The sequence below is a fragment of the Sebastes umbrosus genome, chromosome 15 (assembly GCF_015220745.1).
Source record: "Sebastes umbrosus isolate fSebUmb1 chromosome 15, fSebUmb1.pri, whole genome shotgun sequence".
In the NCBI taxonomy this organism is placed as follows: Eukaryota; Metazoa; Chordata; class Actinopteri; order Perciformes; family Sebastidae; genus Sebastes; species Sebastes umbrosus.
In genome coordinates this window covers 24,591,667-24,614,324 of record NC_051283.1, presented here as the reverse complement: position 1 = coordinate 24,614,324, position 22,658 = coordinate 24,591,667, and the positions used below count along the sequence as shown (strand labels likewise).

Below are 22,658 nucleotides of genomic sequence, written 5' to 3'. Positions count from 1 at the left end.
TTAGGGAAACAATAACTGTTTTTGTCTCGCTGCGGCAGGCAAAGGGCATCCCTGGCCAATCCAGCCTGTTTCTAATGCAGGCTTGTACTGTTTGGGACTCCAATCGGCACACTGATCCCTATAAATAGATTTGTTCTTGAAAAACAGTTGTGGTATGATAATCACACGTTGCTCCTCTGAAGCAGGGGCCAAAACAAACCAGATGGCTGGGCCCAAAACAAACCGACGCTGCCATGTTTTCTGCTTTGGCACCTCCTTTGCTTTAAAATGTCAAACAATCTGCAATAAGTTCTCCCACTTACATCTCTTGCTCTGAAACATACAAGATAGTTGTACGTGATATGGCCAATCTTTTCGTTGGTTTTGGATTATTTTCTGTCGGCCGTGGTGGTTTACTGGAATACAATCTGCGTCAGCACGAGTCAGACAAACATTTGTAAAGACCTCATTTGGTGTCGTAAATCTCTCTGTCTCACTCTCACTCTCACACACATACACACAGGCTGTAAGCACAAAAAGCACATAAGCAAGGCCACGAACAGACCACTTGGAACCCAGGTATAATAACTGAATAGTCTTAAGTCCAACAATGCACCCGACTCCCCATTCATCATAACAATATTGAGCATTGCCAGGAAATGTTTGTCTTGCTGCCAGCTTCTTGGTTTCATCTATATATGCTGCGAAACAGAAATGACTCAACTTGCAGAGAGGGAGAGAGCTGTGCAATTATTCCTTTGTGAAATATGGGCTCCTAATCCTTTATAAGTGAAGTCATGTACACGGAATAAATGTCATATTTATTACCGGTGCGCTAAAAGTTTGAACCCGCGATTGATCTTTATTCAGTCATCTAATTCTTGTTGGCATTGTCCCTCATAATAAAACTGTTATATCAGTATATATATATATATATATATATATATAGTATAATAATATTTTCTAAGTAAAGTGTCATGTCAGTTCCATTTGGTTGATGTTTTCATTTAAATTGTAATAATGGAAACTCTTTGAGACTATTATTTATAATAATATCTTACAAATAGAGATAATTCAATGGTTATGATAGGTGTGTGTTTGTGTGTGTGTGTGTGTGTGTGTGTGTGCCTGGAAACCCATTTAAGCATCAATAAACAACAGTTACCCCCCCCCCAATTTAATGATATTGGGAAAAATCATTATTTCTCTCAGTCAGTACCATTAAAAATAACAATTTTGAGGGCCACTCTTTTGTTCAATGTTTAAGTAGTTTTTTTAAGGTGGTTCCAGCTTCTCAAATCTGACTGTTTGCTGGTTTCCTCTGGTCCCGATCTGACAGAGACGCGTTGGCAGTAAAACCATTGTTTTCCGATGGTACTGCACGCCTAGCGTGCGTTCCTCTCTTGCGCCACGTGTTTTCTAGCATTTTTTAGACATGCACAAGACTTAAAATATCCTAAACTCACCGCTCATCAATGTCACACTTGGCCCAGGCAGCCAGTCCAATAAAGCAACAGGCGGGCTTTACTACTTTACCACTTCCTTCCTGTTTTGATGCCAGTAGATGTGGTAGGAACAGGGGACGATGGCAAATGCAGACGAAAGTTTGATAGTAGCGGTATTTAAGTACGATGAACCATATAATTCAAGGTAACTTTAACTACATAATTTGTATGCTTGAATCCCATTTGATTGCCCGGTTGCACATGCAGCCCCACTCCACACGTGCACCACATTTTGTTTTTTTGCCCGATGCTCTTTTCCAAGGCGTTTTGGAAGCGACCACACATGTAGCAACGTATCTCTGTATAATCTGGGTCTTAGACTTCCATGATAGTAAACTGAATATCTTTGGGTTGGACAAGACATTGACTATTTCAACTTGGGCTTTGTAAAATTATGATAGCCATTTTCACTATTTTACAACATTAAATGGACCAAACCAATAATCTATTATTAGAGAAAATAAAGGCAAGCGCAAATTAATGGATAATGAAAATATATAATATCTTTACTATAAACAAAAAAAACACCTTAATTGGTGCATTAGTTTTGCAGAACTTACAGAAAAATATGCTCTTAGAAGTAGAGCATTAGAGTAAGAGCAGATCATGAGTCCTACATCAATGTAATAGCAGCCAAATAAAAGAACAAATCTACACTGGCTACATCTGCACAGTGTAAGCTGACATCAGAAATGTTGTTTTAAAGTCGAACGAACAAATCTTGTGGACAACAGTTTGAGTAGTAAATGTGAGTTGACCAGAGCTTCAAAATTCCCACTGAACCACAACCCCCATAATATTGTGAAATGAGCTCTTGAGATTTATCTTTATTGTGACGAGGGTCACAATAATTGCAGAGGTTACTGTCTATATAAGCAACAAAAAAAGTACCCTATCATCAAACCTAATTTGGTTTCTGTGATACAGCATGGGTTGCAGAAAAGAAAATAATAAAATCAAATATAATTTGATGACCTGCAAATATTGTTGTAATGATAGCAATCAGATCAACACATTCAGTTAATCACCCTCATTTATCAAAGTTTCTTTGCTGCAAAAATGGGATTTTCGGTACATATCTATATGAATAGAAGAAGGAGAATAAAAGTGGACCTGCAAAATAGAAAAAAGCTAATTAGAGAAAATAGATGGAATGAGTGCTGAGTGCGAGGAAAATTATGTCACAGAATGAAGAAAATTGCACGTTACATAAAACTAAATTAGTTAACAAGAAAAGACAGACCAACAAACTGAGCTGAATGACACACAATGGTGGCTTGGATACAGATTTTCATGCAGATAAACAGTAATTATTGAGAATGGTCTCGAAGTTATAAAGGAGTAAACATGTTTCGATTTATAGGTGGCTTTGTCATTGTTTCCATGATGCAATTTTTTGACAGGCTTTGTAGATAAACACCAAGAATGATTATGTCTCTTAGCCAGGAAAGACAAACTGAACTTGTTTTATACAATGCAGTGGTGTATATTGTAACTATTTCCAGTAACAAACCTTAGTAAGGGTAAAGGCAACAGAGCTTCTTGCAGTGTGTTAAAGGAATACTTCACCCACAAAATTACCATTTGTATATCAATTACTCAAAAACTTTGTTTTTCTCGCATGCCTCCACAGTAAATGGAGAATCATAAAACTGAAAAGTGTCTTGATGAATTGAGGTAAATGGGTAGAGCGTTTAACAACAGCAAAACTATATCAAGACATCTGCTTACAAACTCACACACAACTTGTGCAGTATAATCCAAGTCTCGTCTGGACAAGTCCGAAGTGTTTTAAATGGTAATTAGCCTGCACAAGTGTGAGACTGTTTATGCACAAGTGGTTTAAATAGTAAAGTTTTAATGAAGAAGCATGTGTTTGTGAAGTAGTGAGCATACGACTGGATAAATGAGACTTGGATTATACTGCACGAGTTGGTTGTGAGTTTGTAAACGGATGTTTTGATATAGTTTTGCCGTATTTAAAAGTAGCCCCCATTTATTTCAATCCATCAAGACATTTCTCCATTTTTGGATTCTCTATGGTTAATTGAACAGAATCAACACGTATAAAACAGTATCGTCTGCATAGAGATGTACTGTATTTGACTATCAAGGATTCAAAAGACAATAATTGTTAGAAAACCGCACACAGAAAGTAGAAAATAACCAGGATACGTAAAGTAAGTGCATGTAAACTTCCTGAATGTGGGCTAGCTTCCGGTGGGTTACTTACTTTAACTGGACTAGAGGCCCACTTAAGAGCTATAGAGTAAATGTTTTAATAGTAGACTTGGTCATAGAGGGTTAGGAAAATTTAAATGGCATTTGATAAAATTGTCCTCCTAATTGATGCTCATAGTTGTTTCAAGAGTCCAGTTTGCCCTGAAATAAAACATTAGTGCTGTTTCAGTATGGAGATAATAAAATCCAAAGGTTACTTGGAGACACAGTAAATATTTTGAAGATTGTGAGTCCTTGTGCAAGATTATTTGAAGGCAAATATACTAAATAGTACTAAATTAATAAAAAAATGTTATAGTTAGGGCCAGGTAGACAGTCATTAATCAGGCATAAAAACACAAGACATAAACTTTTTTAAGATCTTAGTGAAATACATAGAATTTATTTGTCAAAAGCTTTACGTAATGTGGGATGCCATGTCAGACCCATTTTGCACCCAAGTGCACTTCAAACAAATCTTACATCATGTTTTTCCAACACGTTTTTTAAGATAATGTTTCTAAGTGGAATGTGTGAGTATGTTTAATGCATCTTAAAACACTAATGCACATGGTAAGATGTAGTGAAGTACCCTGGGCACCAGAGAGAACCATCATTTCCAGAATTGTCTGAGGTATACTGTACATTCACAGAAGTTGGAATATATGCACAGACACAAGTTGAGGTTAACATGGAAAAATGTTTCATATGTACCTTCAAAGCCTCCCAGCTGGAAAAGAGGACTTATATGTTTATTTTTAAACGAGCCATTACATCTTTATTCAATATCCTTCCCTGTTCGGACAGCCAAGTTCTTAAATCCAGTGATTTCTCCATATGGTAATGGCCCGGTTTCCCCGTGGAATCAGATAGATCTCATTTAGATGTTTTTCATGTGAGGATTTAGGAAAGAAATTGGCAGAGTTTTTGGTTCCAAAACATGGTGACTCCTCTATTTTCCAAGACTCACACTGAGATAATCTTAGATATCTCAAGTTATATCTTGAACCTCATCCCTGGAAGCTTCAGGTTCCACAGTTTCCAACGATACAGAGATGAAGCATCAAAGCTACAGGCTGCAACACTTGTGTAGGACGGAGAAAAAAGTTTGTTAGAAGTGAACAATCTTTTCATACAACGTTAAGTTGATTGAACAAAACAAAAGAAAATGGAATGAAATTAAAACAAAATACTGACCACTCATAAAACAATCCCAATTCAAAGTCCAACTACTAGCTTTTTCCAGAGCTTTCAACCACACCACACGCAGTCTTCATCTGTGGATGGAGTTTCACTTAAGTGATATGGATGAAGTCATATCAGCTGCTGAACTCACATATCAACAGATCCGTCTCCATGACAGCTAAACATCTGCTGATGAAGTCCTGCAATATGGTTGAAAGCTGTGGAAAAAGCTAGTAGTGTGCCTTGAGTTGAACTTTCCAAGAATTTTTATGCTTACCTGGACAAAAATTTCAAAGGAAAATGGCACAGCTATACGCTATATTTCGAATATTTTCACGGCTTTATCTTGCCGTCAGACCGCCCTTTCCGATGGGGAACTGAAGCTGTTGTACCCATCTATGCTCCCACCAAAGCCACCAGACTCCATTGAAAAAAACTGTAATTTTTACCCCGCAGAACACGAGTGTTGCTGGTTTACCGCTACCTTGATTGGTTAGTTTGTTTGTGTTATTGTGTGACTTTGGTGAATCCGAACTAACCAGTCTGGTTGCTTTGGCGAGAGCATAAATAACAGCTTCAGTTCTTTTTCGGTAACGGAGACTGTATAGCTGTCTCACGGCAATTTTGACCGGGTCTTGTTTTAGGTGAGCCTTCCTTTTAAGTGGCTAAAATACGTTTTCTGCCGGCCCCGTCCACACCAGTACATTGCTTTGCTTCCGTACAGTAACTCCTGTCTTTTTTTCCAAACTGGGGGCATGCCGACCGTCATCTACTGTAGGTAATAGACTGACTATGGATAAGTACCTCATACAGCCCCACTTCAAAACACCCCAAACTATCCCTTTAATGCAGAAAACAGTGGAAATGAACTGCCCTACAGCTAACCTACAGTATATGCATGTATACATACTGTTTCCATCAGTCTATATGTGTCTCAATGGAGCTATATGACACCCGGTGGCAAGAGAGCAGTCAAGCGGGTCTCAGCCAGCCAGACACCTCTGCGGCTCTGCAGTAGGAAGCGAACCATCGGTCAGGGTGATTAACCTCTGCAATGGGCCAATCAGACTGCAGTTCAGGAGGCTAACGACTGCCAGGTGTATAACAGCACGCCCCGGACCCTCAGCTGACTGGGTTGTCGGCTTCGCGTACGGAGATGAAAGAAAGCAAAGCAGGCCAAGCTTGGCTGTGTCAGTCAGAATATATAAAGTGGCATATTTTTATTTTTTTTTTAAACCACTTTCATTTGAGTCCCAAAAAGAGATTCTGTGCACATTATATCATTCACACCATTCAAGTGTTTTATTTCTGCCGTATTCTTCAAAGAATCGCCTGAACTTTGTACACATTCCATTAGACACATTGTTTTATGGCTTTTCCCCCGACCTCTCCGGGGACATTCTTTCATAAAGAATCACTGTATGACAGCAATATCCTCCGCTCAGAGTAACACAGTGTGTTGTGAAATGGGAAGTGTCAGATAAAAGTAGGACTGTGAACAGGCGACATGTTAGCAGATCTGAGACACCACGCCAGTCCCCAGGCCGCTCAGCTGTAATCCAACACATCTATCCTGGATGGGGTGGTGGGGAGAAAGGGAATCATTTTGGGAAGGACCAGCTCCAAGGAGTCCTCTGTGAACACTTCTCTGCTTTAAATTAAGGGCATTTATACATATATGAAGGCTGATTTGTATGTACTCTACTATATAGTTCTAAGGTGCTTTATAGGGAGATCGGCTCTAAGAGTCTGAGTGTGATGTGGCAGGTCTAACAAAACTCAATCTTTTTAGATATTACAACTTAAAAGTTTATTTTTTTAATATGTACATGGTAGATAAGGGATGTTATATTTTATGTAGGGCTGTCAATCGATTCAAATATTTATCGTGATTATTCGTGATTAATCACAAATGAATCTCACATATAATTATTATTGGAATAATTGCCCCAAACTGCATGTGATTATCATAAAGTGGGTATGTCTGTAAAGGGGAGACTCGTGGGTACCCATAGAACCCATTTTCATTCACATATCTTGAGTTCAGAGGTCAAGGGACCCCTTTGAAGATGGCCATGCCAGTTTTTCCTCACCAAAATGTAGCGCAAGTTTGGAGCATTATTTAGCCTCCTTCGAGACAAGCTAGTATGACATGGTTGGTACCAGTGGATTCTTGGGGTTTTCTAGTTTCATATGATACCAGTATCTTCACTTTAAAACTGAGCTCATTTCAACCTCCGAAAGATCTATGTATTATTGTGTTAAAGAAATTAGTGGTGTTAAAACAAATTTGCAGAAACGTGTTTTATCTCGTTAACTTTGACAGCCCTAATTTTATGTGCAAGCTCGAACATAAAAAAAAAATAATGGAAAGGTTTTTAAATAAAAAGTCTGAAGCCTTTTTTACTCCTGCAAGAACAGTGTCAATCTTTTAATAGTGTTTGATAACAATGATTTTTTTTTAAATCCAGTGTGATGAAATGTCAGTCATTGAAACCTAGTATTACTTGGAAGTTCTCTCATATAAACATATTCCCGTCATCCGATTCCTCACCTGACCCTGCTACAACTCATTTCCCACGTACACAGTGTGCAGCTGTAATACTCTCCAGAGCATAGACTCATTATGAAAACTGAAACTAAATCTGCATCAAAGCTTCAAGGCATCGGTTCACCCAAATCACCCCCTAAAAAACATTTTTTCACTTACCCCTAGTGATATTCAGTCATGCAAATAGTTTTACTTTTATTTTCCCAAGTTTTGATTGATCACCATCAGAGACATTTTCAGTCACCCCTAATGCAATAATGGTGTGAGGAATTTCTTTTGTGGTGCTAAACACATTTGGATAATTACCTTTGAATAACACTATAGTGTCTTTCCAGACACAGAAACTTCAGGCTAGGAATTTAAACATGACCGAGAGAAACCCTATTTGGGATTTAATATCCCAGTCTGTCGGTGCTGTTGGCGTTTTCAAACACACAACCCTTTACAAATGCGCTTCAGTTACCACCAACTCTCTGAAGACGCTAATAATTTCACTCTAACTGCGTGTGGTTATAGTTAGAGCTGATCTTTGTGAATTGGACTTTTTCTGCAATGAGGCTCATTAACATAGAAAGGGGCCAATTACTTCCTTTAAATACGTGCAAATATCACAGGAGCAGAAGATGCTATTTGCTTGGCAATGCAGTTAGGATTGCATTTCACCCTTTGCGGGTGCTTTGAGCAAAACCTTATTTATGTTTGTCTTATTTGTGCAGGTTTAGTGGCCGTAAAAAGCAGCGCAATCCTTTTGTGAATTGGCCCCTGAGTGCTGTGTTCAGGGGGGGACTGGCTAATGTTAGCTGTCTTTCTTTTACAACTCCAGTAAACTTCAAAGTTTAAGTTGACTGGGGTGATATTTGAGATCAGCAGATGTCTCAGCTCAGATGTCTCAAAAGCTTTGAATGTTGTATATGAATATGTTTTTTTTGTAATTTGGGTGAACTGATCTTAATGATGACGACTGAGCGGCTCTCGTTCTTCGAAGGCAGACCTTTAAATTAGCAAATAAAGTGACAAACATCGCCCCAAAAAAACAACCGGCCATGTACTCAGCCAATTGGCGAAAGCCAATATATTGCCCAACTTTAACATGCACTGTCGCTATTTTAACTTTCTTTCTTTTTTCTTCTTTTTTAATTTTCTAAATATGTCGAAAGATCACAAACAAGCCGGCATCCCCGATGGATATTAAGATAAGTAGATGGCGAGACACCAACCTCCCTCCCCAGAGGTGTCATTGAGTAGGACCAAATGATTCCCCTCACAGATCAATGTCTTGGTTACTAATGAGCCTTGACCAATCACATTACTTTAACAGGAACAATCCGATTAGCCTGATACATTTCATTAGAATGATTTACTAGACGTCATCCTTCTGTCTCTGTCTTTTTCTCTCTCTCGTTCTTAGAAACAGGCCTCAGGAAAAGCAGCTCTTCCTCTTGACTTCATTACTTGGCCCATCTTTATGTTACCCCACTTATCATCTGAGTGCATAATGGATCCTGACAGGAAAAAGTGCAGATGTCAGTTGAGTTGGAGGATTGTTGGTCTGGTAAATATGCAGCGCAGCCGGTAAACACAGCCACAGACTTATTTAAAGCAGCCTGTCAAAAGTGTCACGCTGCAAATCCCTCTTGATGATGTGCCTTGGCGATTCGTCAGCGCAGCCGAGGCCATAAGAGCTCTGGAAAACGGAGAGCGAATGCGCGGCGAAGTCTGTTCTTTATCAGCGCGGTAGCAGACCTCATCCTTGACATTGCATGTTTTATTCCTCAGAATCAGGAATTAGCTGATAGAAGTCATGCTACCCGTAAGTGAGGCAGTGTGTTGCGCTGCGAGTTTACTCTGAACTGGGAAGCATCTCCAGAGACATCTGTTGCCCCTGTAGACAGCGGTTAATGCTTCAGCATGTGACGTACTGTTCACGCACACACACACACATACACAGAGAGGAACCTGCACATATCTACGCACACCCAAGTGCTTATAATATCCTCACAGGCCCTTATCCAAACTTGCCACATCCAGTGGTCATTTGGTGCCACTGATTAGACACATGACTCACCCTTACATTGTGGGATTACACGCATCGGTTTACTGGCTTAGTGAATTCCCCACGGTGACCCGCAGTCACACTTTCTACTCTGCTGTACAAATCAACCATTTACACAGCTGTCCAAATACAGAAGTCTTTCACGTTAAATGACTTTCTTTCCCGGGGAGTCAGTCTGCCAGTCTTCTTTCTTTGAGGCATTCAAGCTGATGCCTCAGAGCTACACGCTTCACAAAAGCCCCGTTTCCACCGCAGGATCTTTCCCCCAACACTAAAGATCTTTTGAGGAACTCTTTGTGTTGCCAGAGTCTAAATTAAGTTCCGGGGACATTTTCCAGGGACCTTTTACCCCCCCAAAAAAGGCCCTGGTCGGGGGGTAGTACTTTCTGAAAGTACCTGAACTTTTGGGGTGGAGTTTGCAGGGAGCACCGTTGGTGATTATAGAAACACACACACAGCGCCGCTGCTTCAACTGTACCGCTTCATAGGACGAGGGGAGAGCAATTCTCTTTGTTTTTGTCAAACTGACAGCCCTATTCTGACATCATGTGAAACTAGAAAAACCTAAGGAATCCATCGGTACCAACCATGTCATACTAATTTGTCACGAAGGAGGCTAAATAACGCTAAATTTTGGCGAGGAAGAACTGGCAGGTCCATTTTCAAAGGGGTCCTTTGACCTCTGACCTCAAGATATGTGAATGTAAATGGGTTCTATGGGTACCCACGAGTCTCCCCTTTACAGACATGCCCACTTTATGATAATCACATGCAGTTTGGGGCAAGTCATAGTCAAGTCAGCACACTGACACACTGACAGCTGTTGTTGCCTGTTGGGCTGCAGTTTGCCATGTTATGATTTGAGCATACCATAGTACCTGTGAAGGTTTCTGGACAATATTTTGTCATTATTTTGTGTTGTCAATTGATTTTCAATAATAAATATATACATACATTTGCATAAAGCACCACTCCCATGTTGATAAGAGTATTAAATACATGACGAATCTCCCTTCGTCAGGTACATTTTGAACAGATAAAAATGTGTGATTTAAATATTTGAATCGATTGACAGCCCTAATTAAAAGTAAAGTTAGGCTCTGCTGTCTACCTGACTTATTTAAAAAAAGACAAGGAGAAAAAGAGAGAGATCCTGCGAGCGAGCTGAGAGGGCGAGTGGTAGAAGACAGAGAGACGTAGCGTGGAGGTGCTGTGAATGAGAGAAAGAAACGTTATTTTCTGATTGTTGCACAAATAAATAACTTAGTTTCATGTTCCTCTGCTGCATTTCATTCTTTACATCCAACATGCGGCAGTAAATATCGTCATCGCAGTGTGACGAAACCATTCTTTCTCACGTGTTTTTTAGATGAAACGGGCGGACACACTGAACTGCAGGCTGCAGTGTGTGTTTACTGCTGTGACCACCAGCAGCCCTCGTCTCATGTCATGTTGCTATTTCATACGTCAGCGGACTAATTCGCCTAATCAGAGCGCGGTCGAAACGCAGACCACAGCGGGCTGAAGGAACCTTTTAGTTCCTTAGAAGCAGTTCTAGGGACTAAAAAGTCCCAGGAACTTTTGTATTTGTTACTTTCTCATCGGAAAGCCCGAGCTTGGTGCAAGGTTCACTACACGCCCATGGTCCCCTGTTGTCGAGAAATGAACTCAGGAAATTGCTTTCACTGAAGAGTGAAGCATACTTAATAATAGAGACCTCATTGGCGTGGTGCTGCATTCCTGCTCTTTGGATGTGCAATCTCTTCTGTTGGGAGAAACCGAGAGAGCGTGAGAGAAACAAAGACATGAAGAGGAAAAAAAGGCAAGTATGTGATGCAGCAGGTTAGAGGAAGGCGTGTGCTGCTGGTGATGCTGTCAAAGGGATGAAAGAATTGTCAGTCCTGTTCACACTACAAGTGAGTTCACAGTGGGACACGCCCTGAAGAAATCTGCTTCCAAGCTTCATATTGGTTTTCAATTTGTGTGATGAGCACAGAGTGTGTGAAGTGAATTCAGCATGATGGGAGCGGCGGCTCATCAGTCCCAAAGACGTTTGTTGAGTGAGAGGATGGCAAGAAATGTTATTACTATCTATCTCATCCCCTCTTACATTGGATGGAGATGATGCTCAGCAGCTGTTTATCATAGCATCACTCCATTTATTCAGTACGCATTAACAACAGCAGTGACTCTTTTTGTGGAGAAGAGGAGGACCTGGGTAGCATAACCTGAACAGACAAAGGCAATAGTGCCACCTACAGAAACTCCAATTTAAGTAACAAAAAGTCAAAAAGAAAGAGGTATCATTTTGTCTTCTTTTCTCTGAAATAAAACTTCTACAAAGTTGCTACTTGACAGTTTGTTAGAATGATGTACTGATTTACTTTAGTGTATTCAAGTTGGTAATTAATAGAAAGATACTCCTGAAGAAATTATGAATTGCTAGTAGCAGCTCAGTATGATAAACCAGCCTGTAGATACACCACTGTATTTAAGGGGACATATTTGTTATATATTCTGGGGATGTCACGATACCAGAAATTTAGTGGTCGATACCAATACCACAATTCTACCAATACCAGTGAAATTCCACGATCCTCGATACCAATTCGATACCACGGTTAAAAACAAAAGTCAACATCCACTCCTTTATTACCGTTTGCACACTGGTTTTTGTTAGGAAGTTAAACAGGCCTTAATTCCCTCTCTATTATCTATTCTATAGGGCTGTCAAAGTTAACAAGATAACGCGTTAAGGCAAATTCGTTTTAACGTCACTAATTCAACGCAATTTGCAATTTTTAGGTTGTAGTGGACTCAGTTTTAAAGCTAGAGTGAAGATACTGATATCATATGAAACTAGAAAAACCTAAGGAATCCATTGGTACCAACCATGTCATACTAGCTTGTTGCAAAGAACGCTAAATAACGCTCCAAACTTGAGCTAAATTTTGGCGAGGAAAAACTGTCATGGCCATTTTCAAAGGGGTCCCCTGACCTCTGACCTCAAGATATGTCAATGAAAATGGGTTCTATGGGTACCCACGAGTCTCCCCTTTACAGACATGCCCACTTTATGATAATCACATGCAGTTTTGGACAAGTGAAGTCAGACTTGTTTCCTGTTGGGCTGCAGTTTACCATGTTATGATTTGAGCATATTTTTTATGCTAAATGCAGTACCTGTGAGGATTTCTGGACAATATCTGTCATTGTTTTGTGTTGTTAATTGATTTCCAATAATAAATATATACATACATTTGCATAAAGCAGCATATTTGTCCTCTCACATGTTGACAAGAGTATTAAATACTTGACAAATCTCCCTTTAAGGTACATTTTGAACAGTTAAAAAATGTTTCAAACAACTGTATTTATTCAAGCTTCTCACCAAAAAACAAATTGTACAAGATTATATTTGCACACATCATGATAACGTTAGAAATTTCCATAGTCCATTTTTACTGAATAGAGCCTGAATGCATCATAATGCAACGGGCACCTCCCTTTTACGTTAGCTGTTAGCTCTGTGCAGGACTGTGCTACTTAGTGGCTGCTAAGAGCTAACGTTTACTAGCTCTCGTCCTGCCGACTTCAACGTGGATTTGCCGTTCACAATGTAGCAATAGCAGGGAAAAATAGGGTGCGTCGATAGTGAGTTTACATGTCCCGAACACATTTTCTATATGATGGTACCATACGGTACCTGAGGCACTGTAGAAAAACGAATATGATACCGAAGTATCGGTTCTCGTGACATCCCTAATACATTCTACATGTTTCTTAGCAGCCCCTACAAGGACCAACATATATATTGTAGGTTGTGCACAGTATGCACTCTACAGTTATTGTATGCCTGCATCCTTCAGACATGCTTTTTAAATATAAAAAATTGGGCCTGGCAGTAGAAATACAGTAGAGTGCATGGTTTCGTGAAAGGAATGTAACATCTTGAAAAGAGGAAGAACAGTAGGAGACGTGTACTTTAACACAAGACGACAAGACAAGGAGAAACATTGGATACCAAAGACTTGAGAGTATGCCCTACCTGTCCAGCGGTGGATGGATGATGGGTTTAACAGGCTGCTTATTGCTCTTTTACGGTGTGTAGCTGTTAAACATCAGTATTTGTGGTGTAAATCAACAGACCTGCGGATGGAAATGTGACTCCCAGACATTCCTTACACTACATGCTCTTTCCTCTCTCTGTCTCTCTCTCCCTCTTCGTCCATCTGTAATTCTTTTATACGCTCTTTCGTTCTTTATTTTATCTACCCTCCACCCCGTTAATGTTGTTCCAGGTGTTCTACATGTTCTCAATCACAACAAAAAATAAATATCTCTCAGGAGACATTTCTTGCAGCGTGTTATGTCTTCTCGCTGTCTTTATTGCTCACACTGCTCACTCCACCGCACTCCTCTCCCACTGATGTGTTTTCATGTCCCGACTCCCTCCTCTTCTTCCTCAGGCTGTTCCTGAAAAGCCACAGTGGGACCGCAGGCAGACAGAGCAGTCTGGTAATCCACGGAGCAGACTTCAGCACCAAGGACATGGACAATGACAACTGCATGTGCAAGTGTGCCCTCATGCTCACCGGTGGTAAGTGCAGCCAAACATTACATTACAGTGAGGAGAATCATACATTCATTAGGACCTACTGTATGTCACCATTACCTCCCAGTGTGACTACGGCAAGTACAGTAGATAAAAGTAGAACCAGGACGTTGGTTGTTAAATTGTGATGGATTTTTAACAGTTTAAAACTGCCTTCATTTATGTTTTTGGCCACTTGGGGGCAGCACAACAAGCTGTTAACTCAACATTGACATATTATCACCTTATAAAGTTGGCAAACATGTTAGCACACAGTCGCTTAGTTACACTTCCAGCAGACATAGAGAAGCAGTAGCATTTATTTGGCCTCATGATTGTAAGTCACCAACTCCTGAGGAAAATATCTATTAAAAACAAAATAATAAGCTGAAAGATGCTAAAAAAAGTTCCGTAGATCTGAGTTTGTACGCATTGCGTCTATTAACTTACTTTGCATGTAATCGCACTGCGCGAAAAGTTTGCTTTGCTCTTGGTAATAATAATTATAGTCATAATTTAATTATTTATTTGCCTTCCTTTTCTCTTCCAAATAACTTTAGCTATCCTTACGGTTTGTTTAAAACCTGTCTGAACGTCTAAGTTCTTGTGTTTCTTGCCCCGTCAGACTTCTTTTCAGCAATGTCTTCTTGCTCTCAGGTCTCAGCAATTAACTCGGGGAGTACAACGTCATCATTACAAATACAAATCAAGGGTAAATCTACAAAAAAAATGACGTAATAAACCAGAATGATCCTTTCAGCATTCGCTTTTACGATAAAACAATGGCACGATATAATCATCCCAAAAAGCAATTTTCTCTGATTGGCTTTACGACCGGCTCCACAATGTTCACTGCCCGGTCGTTAGTTCAGGTCATTATGATCACAACCTGCACTCGCAAGACATGCAATGGGCTAACACGGCCACTTATCCATCTATCTGCACCTATTAGGCTATATTCCGCGTCCCCTCCCAGTTGCACCGCGGTTTGGGAACGAGCACATTATAATAGATCCCTGGGCGCGGCACCAAGTGTCAAAGAGATTTAAAATGACTCTGCTTCTCCTGCTGTGTAAGTGGAGCCCATTGACCCTCGCTGTCACCTCATGGCAGCTCTACCGCTGTGCAATCCTGACCTGGTTCTAATCAAGCATTTCTAAGTGCAGATTTAAGATCAGCATTACCTCTTAGGTCATTGTGAATGCAGTGGGTTAAAGGGGAACTGGCATCTGATCACTAATCAACACCCCCCCGACTCTGCTTGATTCATAGCCCGCCTGTGGCCAAACACAAAGGAGAGGCATGACAACACATAGCCTGAGTCAAGGCTGGTCCGAGCCCAGCTCTGTGCTACAGTATGTACAGTATATCATTTGATTTATTCCCTGCATTTATAAGAGCAGGGCTGACATCAAATGATGTAAGTGTCTGGAATATACAAGAGGAAAATACTTCTATACATTTATGAGGACAACTGCAGCAAGCCGTGTTAGGAATACGCAGGAGGATATAGTGAGGACACACACACACATACTGTAATGTATATATTTACCCAACACCAGAACATACAGTAGGGATACACCACTGACAGTAGGAGGTAGGGGGGGATTCCTCTATCTTGAGAACAAACTGCACTAGCTGAGAGGCTTTTTCAAACGAAGACATCCCCACTGTTTTTACAAGTCTTTAAAAATCTCTGGCCTGGAAACAGAGAGGATGCTGGTCATAAATCCCGAAGGATTGCCGCTGCGCACACTGAATGTTTATGTGTTTGACGGCGGTTGTGTGGTCTGCGGTTTATCAACAAGTGAGGGATGGAGACATTCGCTGTATTCTGCTTCATGGTTTAAGAGAGGGGGGAAAAACACTGTCTCAATAAAATAAAACAGCAGGTTGCACAACACACTTTGTGATAATATCACCAAACCCTCATCCCATCATTGTGTCAACTACAGGACATTACTACCAGCTTTTCTATACTGGTACTGTCAACTACCTTTTCATTCTAACTGTGGCTGGTGTCGTAAACTATGTTGTGTAAACCCTAGCTACTATTTTGTTGATTAAGTGGCTTTTTAAAGCTGCTTTTATTTTTTTTTTGGCCACTTGAGGCCAGCGGAAACAAGCTGTAAACACAGCATTGACATATTATCACCTTTTAAGTTGACACGTCAAACTTATTGTTTATTTATCTGACTTTTTAGCTGCTAAATTCTCCACTATGTTCATAAGCTAGTCTCTAACTTAGGTAGTAGAGATGCAAATTCTAATCGCTTCCTTTAATCCATCACTGGTAACACTAAGAATCGATTAATCGTAATTAAAGAAATATACAAATTATGCGTATACCAAACAATACCAAATGCGCTTATTTTCCTCAATCAAAGCCGTATTTCCACAGCAACAGTGCTGTGGAAATAAGTGATAATTTCCTCGTGACTTCATCTCTGCAATCGTCCCCTTTGTCATTAAACAAAGCCATTCAATCCATAGTTAATTTAGAAATATTGACTATAGCAGCTTTAACCTCTCACAACTTTAGTCCATCTATAAAGATGTCAGGTGCAGTGCCTCCTCTGAAAGCTTCCTAAAAAGTCCTAATAAAATTATAGCAGAGCAAGTGCAATTTCATATGTGATTCCCACTGGCGCCAGCATCCTGAAATTACAAGCCGCTGTGGAAATGTAAGGAGGTGTCCACCAGTGTATGTGTTATGTTGCATACGTGTCTTCTGATGAAGCAGCAATCAATGTGAAATTTATATCCCTGCGATCCCTGCCAGCCACAAGGGCAGAACATTACTCCTGATTACTGACAGCTCTAGTGAAATGTCATGCTGTAGGCCGCGGTGGTATTCAGGTCCGAGCGGAGAGAGGAGAGGCGCTGCCATTTGTCACTGTGTGACTGACACATGCCATGCCTCGCATATGTTCTATATCTGACTGTATCAGCGAGGGCGTGTTCACTAGTTCAGATTTAAGACTTTGATGACAGATTACCAGAATAGAATATATGTTATGTTCAGTAAATCTTTTTCTGGTGAAATATATATTAATAAGGGCTGTAAATCGATTTTAAATATTTAATCACGATTAATGGCATGATTGTCCGGAGTTAATCGTTATTAATCGCAAATTAATTGCACATTTTTTATCTGTTCAAAATGTTCCTTAAAGGGAGATTTGCAAGTATTTAATACTCTTATCAACATGGGAGTGCTTGTTTTATGCAAACTGCAGCCCAACAGGCAACAACAGCTGTCAGTGTGTCAGTGTGCTGACTTGACTATGACTTGCCCCAAACTGCATGTGATTATCATAAAGTGGGCATGTCTGTAAAGGGGAGACTCGTGGGTACCCATAGAACCCATTTTCATTCACTTATCTTGAGGTCAGAGGTCAAGGGACGCCTTTGAAAATAGCCACAACAGTTTTCCCTCGCCAAAATTTAGTGTAGCCTTGGAGCGTTATTTAACCTCCTTTACAACAAGTTAATATGACATCGTTGGTACCAATGGATTCCTTAAGTTTTGAGCCCGCTACAACATAAACGCAAGTTGCGTTAATGCATTAAAGAAATTAGAGGCGTTAAAATGAAATAGCGTTAATGCATTATTATCGCATTAACTTTGACAGCCCTAATTTGAACACGTCCTGATAACATTAGAGTTCGGATTTACCTTCGCCTTGAGCCCGCTACAACCTAAAAACGTCAAGTTGCGTTAATGCGTTAAAGGAATTAGTGGCGTTAAATCTAATTTGCATTAGCGCGTTATTATCGTGTTAACTTTGACAGCCCTAATATTAATAATACCATAACAACATTTTATTTGCAAAACACCTTTCATACATAAATTATATTTACATGAAATTGTATATTTGAAAAAAAAATGTAGACACAATTTCAAAGGTGGCAAGCAAAACATTCAAATACAATAAAACCGGGTTCAATTATAAGAAAATAATACTAGGTAAGATGAAACAGAAATAAACGTTCAGTAAGATTCAATGAAAGTGAGGACATGGACTGCTTAAAATAGAAGCAAGATTCAAAGTTGAGTCTTAAGGAATTTACAGAAGTTGCATGTTGGATATGTATGGACAGATTTGGTCCATAATAAGAGAAGGCTGCCTCCCCATACTTCAGAGTCTTAACTGCTTCAATGACCTAAAGCAGCAGGGAGAAACAGTTGACTAAGTATGGAGGTGCTAAACCATTCAGACCTTTATAAACTCTAACTCTAAAAGAGACAGGAAGCCAATGTGTGTCTTAAATTTTAAAATAAAAGTGCGAGCATGTGTTCCCTTTCTCTACGCACCAGATATACTTCTGGGAAATCATGAAATGTGTCACCTTGGGGAACAGAAGTAAAAGTTTCCCATGCCGTACACCACGCCGGAGCTCGTGCACATGCACTCTTTGCTTTAAATAGAAAGAGGTACCGAAAGTGTTCAGCAACAGGTAGCGGCATGCCAATGAACCCACTGACAGGAACACATTGAGCAGATAGCAGTGAAATGGTGTCTGAACCACTGCCATGGCCCAGTGGGAGAGGCCATGGGAAACTTTCAACCTTTGCCAAGGACAAAACTTGTGATTGAGGAGACTTTATCAACACCTTGACAAAACAAGCCTGACTTGATCTGTTGAAAGACTTTGATGCTTTGCAACTAGGGCTGTAAAAGATAACGTGATAATAACATGTTAATGCAAATTCGTTTTAATGCCACCAATTTCTCTAACGCATTAAGGCAACTTGTGATTTTTAGGTTGTAGCAGGCTCAGTTCTAAAGCTAGAGTGAAGATACTGGTATCATATGAAACTAGAAAACCTAAGGAATCCATCGGTACCAACCATGTTGGAGGCTGAACAATGCTAATAATCCGCAGGAACTTTCCCCCAGAACCAAGAATCTTTTGAGGAACTCTTTGCGTTGCCAGGGTCTAAATTAAGTTCCAGTGTCATTTTCAGGGATCCTTTTCCATTGGTACCGCTCCAACTTAGGCTAAATGTTGTCGAGGAAAAACTGTCCATTTTCAAAGGGGTCTCTTGACCTCTGACCTCAAGATATGCAAATGAAAATGGGTTCTATGGGTACCCACGAGTCTCCCCTTTACAGACATGCCCACTTTATGATAATCACATGCAGTTTTGGACAAGTAATAGTCAAGTCAGCACACTGACACACTGACAGCTGTTGTTGCCTGTTGGGCTGCAGTTTGCCATGTTATGATTTGTGCATATTTTTTATGCTAAATGCAGTACCTGTGAGGGTTTCTGGACAATATTTGTTATTGTTTTGTGTTGGTAATTGATTTCCAGTAATAAATATATACATACATTTGCATAAAGCAGCATATTTGCCCACTCCCATGTTGATAAGAGTATTAAATACTTGACAAATCTGCCTTTAAGGTACATTTAGATAAAAAATGTGTGATTAACTATTTGAATCGACTGACAGCCCTATTTGCAACTAATATTTACTTTGTGCTTATTCAGGTTGGTGGTTTGATGCCTGCGGCCCGTCCAACCTTAACGGCATGTACTTCACCCAAGGACAACACGTGGGGAAGCTGAACGGTATCAAGTGGCACTACTTCAAGGGTCCCAGCTACTCGCTACGAGCCACGGTCATGATGATCCGCCCCCTGGACTTCTCCTAGTCTTTTGAACTTTTAACTTCCAAACAGCTATGTAGCACATTAGAGGGACGCTTCCCATTTTATCCTCTTGTCTCATCTCATTTCGCCGCCCCCACCGGGAGAGTCGTCCAATGAATCTTTTTTTATTCAACCTGGTTCCTCTCCAGAGCAACGGCTATCGCTGTGCTCCGCTGTTGCCTCGTAACCTTTCCCCTCGATGGACTGGAAAGCAGCCACGGGGAGGACAGCAGAGCAAAGACACCTGAAACTGATGTCTGTTCCCAAGCAGATTCAAGCATGATGTCAAATCACAACGTTTTTTTCCATTTTCCTGGGGACCTGTGCTGTAATAACTTGGATGATTTGAACTCTTCTGAATGGAAAGCAGCTATCACAGAGCAGCACTGACTCTTGACCTGCTGGACAGAACTTCTCTGGAACGCTCGAAGGAGACAAATTGCTTTTTTATTAAAATGTTGCCCACAGAACACAGCCCATAATATTACCATTGTATTATATATTGTGTTTTTTTAGTATTATTTTTGTTATCCCAACTGTATACAATATCCAAAGTGAGATGAAATTGTCTTTTTTACTGTAATTTCTGTCTGCATTAAGTATAAAACACACGCTCAGTTTTAAGGTGACCTTAAACAACTCAAGTGATGAGTCAGGAGGGTCACTTGCTGGCACTAGCTGTCTTGACAGAGTGTGATTATTTTTAGAGTTCAAGATGTTTGGTTTTTATTGGGTGAGATTCTGGACTTGGATCCATTTGCTTTTTGTTATTGGCTGAGAGACGACTAATACCGGCCAAGGCTCAGATTATGAGTGATCACCATACCTCTGCTGAATATGAAAAACAAGGACATTAATACAAATGCATATAATTAGTGATATATAACAATTACAGCTGTGTGCACGTGGGGGGAAGAGAAAGGACGTTATACAACAAGTGATACAGCTATACGGTATATTCCTGAGTGTGATGATGACCTCGTCATGATCCATGCATATTTACAAAGATGTAAATGCTTATATTAAGCTGGTGTCCCACATGTACAAGCTCTCTGAATCTTATTTCTAAAACTGTAAGTGACATTATAAAACCCCTTTCAGACTGGTCCTAACCTCTTACCTTATGCCGAATTCACACCGGATTAGCAGTGAAGTGCGGCCTGCGGCGAGCTACCATGCAATGTCTATGAAAAGATGCAGCAGCCGCCCCCGAGCTCAGCGAGCTGCAGCCAAACTAAAAGTTTAACTTTTAGCGGTGAAGTGCGGCCACAGAGGACAGATCCTGTGATTCCTGTGACATGGTGACCTATGTTACAAAGAATTTCTTCCCGCCTGAAACACATGAACACACCTCCCGGCCGCAGAAAAATGCTGGCCGCACTTCGCCACTGCCTGGTGTGAAATCAGCATTAAAGGGATAGTTCTGATTTTTTGAAGTGGGGTTGTATGAGGTACTTATCCATAGTCAGTGTATTACCTACAGTAGATGATGGTCGGCATGCCCCCAGTTTGGAGAAGCAGACAGGAGTTACTCTACGGAAGCAAAGCGGGGACGGGGGCAGCAGAAAAACGTAGTTTAGCCACCTAAAAGAAAGACCCAGCAGCGCTGAGCAACACACACAGACTTCGGCTGCATTCATTCAAAATCCGGAAACACTGCACCTTCCCGCAGCGTTGTGTGAAGTTAGTTGTGTGTTTATTTGTGTTTTAGAATGTAACCGCCGGGAAACAATCAGATAATAACGTTTTATTTCTCTGATTCGCTGCTTTGTTCTCCCTAACGCCGCTCCCTCACTTCATTCACTCTGTAGCTTGCTCGACCATCGCCACTCTCTGTCTCCCTCGCTCGCTCGTTGAGCCGACGAGGAGTAGTGAATGCTGTGTGTTTACAACAGCAGTGGTTACAAATTATACCTTTAAACTGATATTGATTTTTCAATACGTCACACGTCCACATTTTTCGTCCACAGCAGTACATTGCTTTGCTTCCGTGCCGTAACTTCTGTCTGTTTCTCCAAACTGGGGGCGTGCCGACCGTCATCTACTGTAGGATACACTGACTATGGAGAAGTACCTCATACAACCCCACTTCAAATCACCCCACCTATCCCTTTAAGACAAAGCAGATCATTAAGACAAGTTACATCCAACATATTTTTCACAGACAATAACATGCCTTAGAATCCAGCCAGTTTCTGTTTCTCATCAATGCAGCTTAGGAAAAAAAAGGAGTTAGAGTTGGATATGAAGCATGAAATTAATGATTCCACCAAGTGATCCGTGTGAACACATATTTCATAACTTCCAGCTTTACAACAACAGAATCTACTGTGGAGTATCTGCTAAAGTTGCATGTGCAGAGAAGATGGAATGTATCTGGAACTTGTAAAACTGCAATTGACATGTTTATTAGCATACTAAAATGGTATAATTTAACGTGTGTGTACGCAAAGCAGCTTTCCTGAGGAAAGCCGTTCTTTTTTTTTCCTGTTTTTACTCTGCCAGAGGTACAATGATGTTTTGAAGTTGAGCATAAAACATAGAAGTTAAGATAATAACCCTGGGGAAATGTGCCTTTGATAACTCTGCTTTTACCTCATTCGATTCCAGATTTGCAGATTTATTTAAACGTCTTTCGTAACATGTGGTCAGTGTTGTGTTGCTAGATTGAATAAAAGAGAAAATGTTTTCAATCTGCTGTTTAGGCTGCACTTTCTGTGCCAAATTGATGTGACGATAGGTTTAAAGTCAGGGTTGCCCTTCATTACGTCTTTCTTTAAAAAGACATGCTTTAAAAAAAAGCTTCCTTTCATGATAATATCTTCAACATCAGTTAAATCCTCTGATACAAATGCTTTACTGTATGTCATGCAAGGCCAGCTTATTGCACAGAAAGACATGAGATGA

At 40.4% G+C, this 22,658-nt stretch overlaps 1 protein-coding gene across 5 annotated transcripts in view; it reads left to right on the top strand.

The window, feature by feature from the left end:
* Nucleotides 1–22,444, top strand: part of angpt1 (angiopoietin 1) — a 219,869-nt gene extending 197,425 nt beyond the window's left edge. For all 5 annotated transcript variants that reach the window (XM_037794941.1, XM_037794940.1, XM_037794942.1 and 2 more), the window contains 2 exons: nt 13,963–14,093; nt 19,591–22,444. In XM_037794941.1, coding sequence (XP_037650869.1) covers nt 13,963–14,093; nt 19,591–19,754 — 295 coding nt within the window. In that variant the 3' untranslated portion in view covers nt 19,755–22,444. The remainder of the gene's footprint in view (nt 1–13,962; nt 14,094–19,590) is intronic.
* Nucleotides 22,445–22,658: the final 214 nt, after the last annotated feature.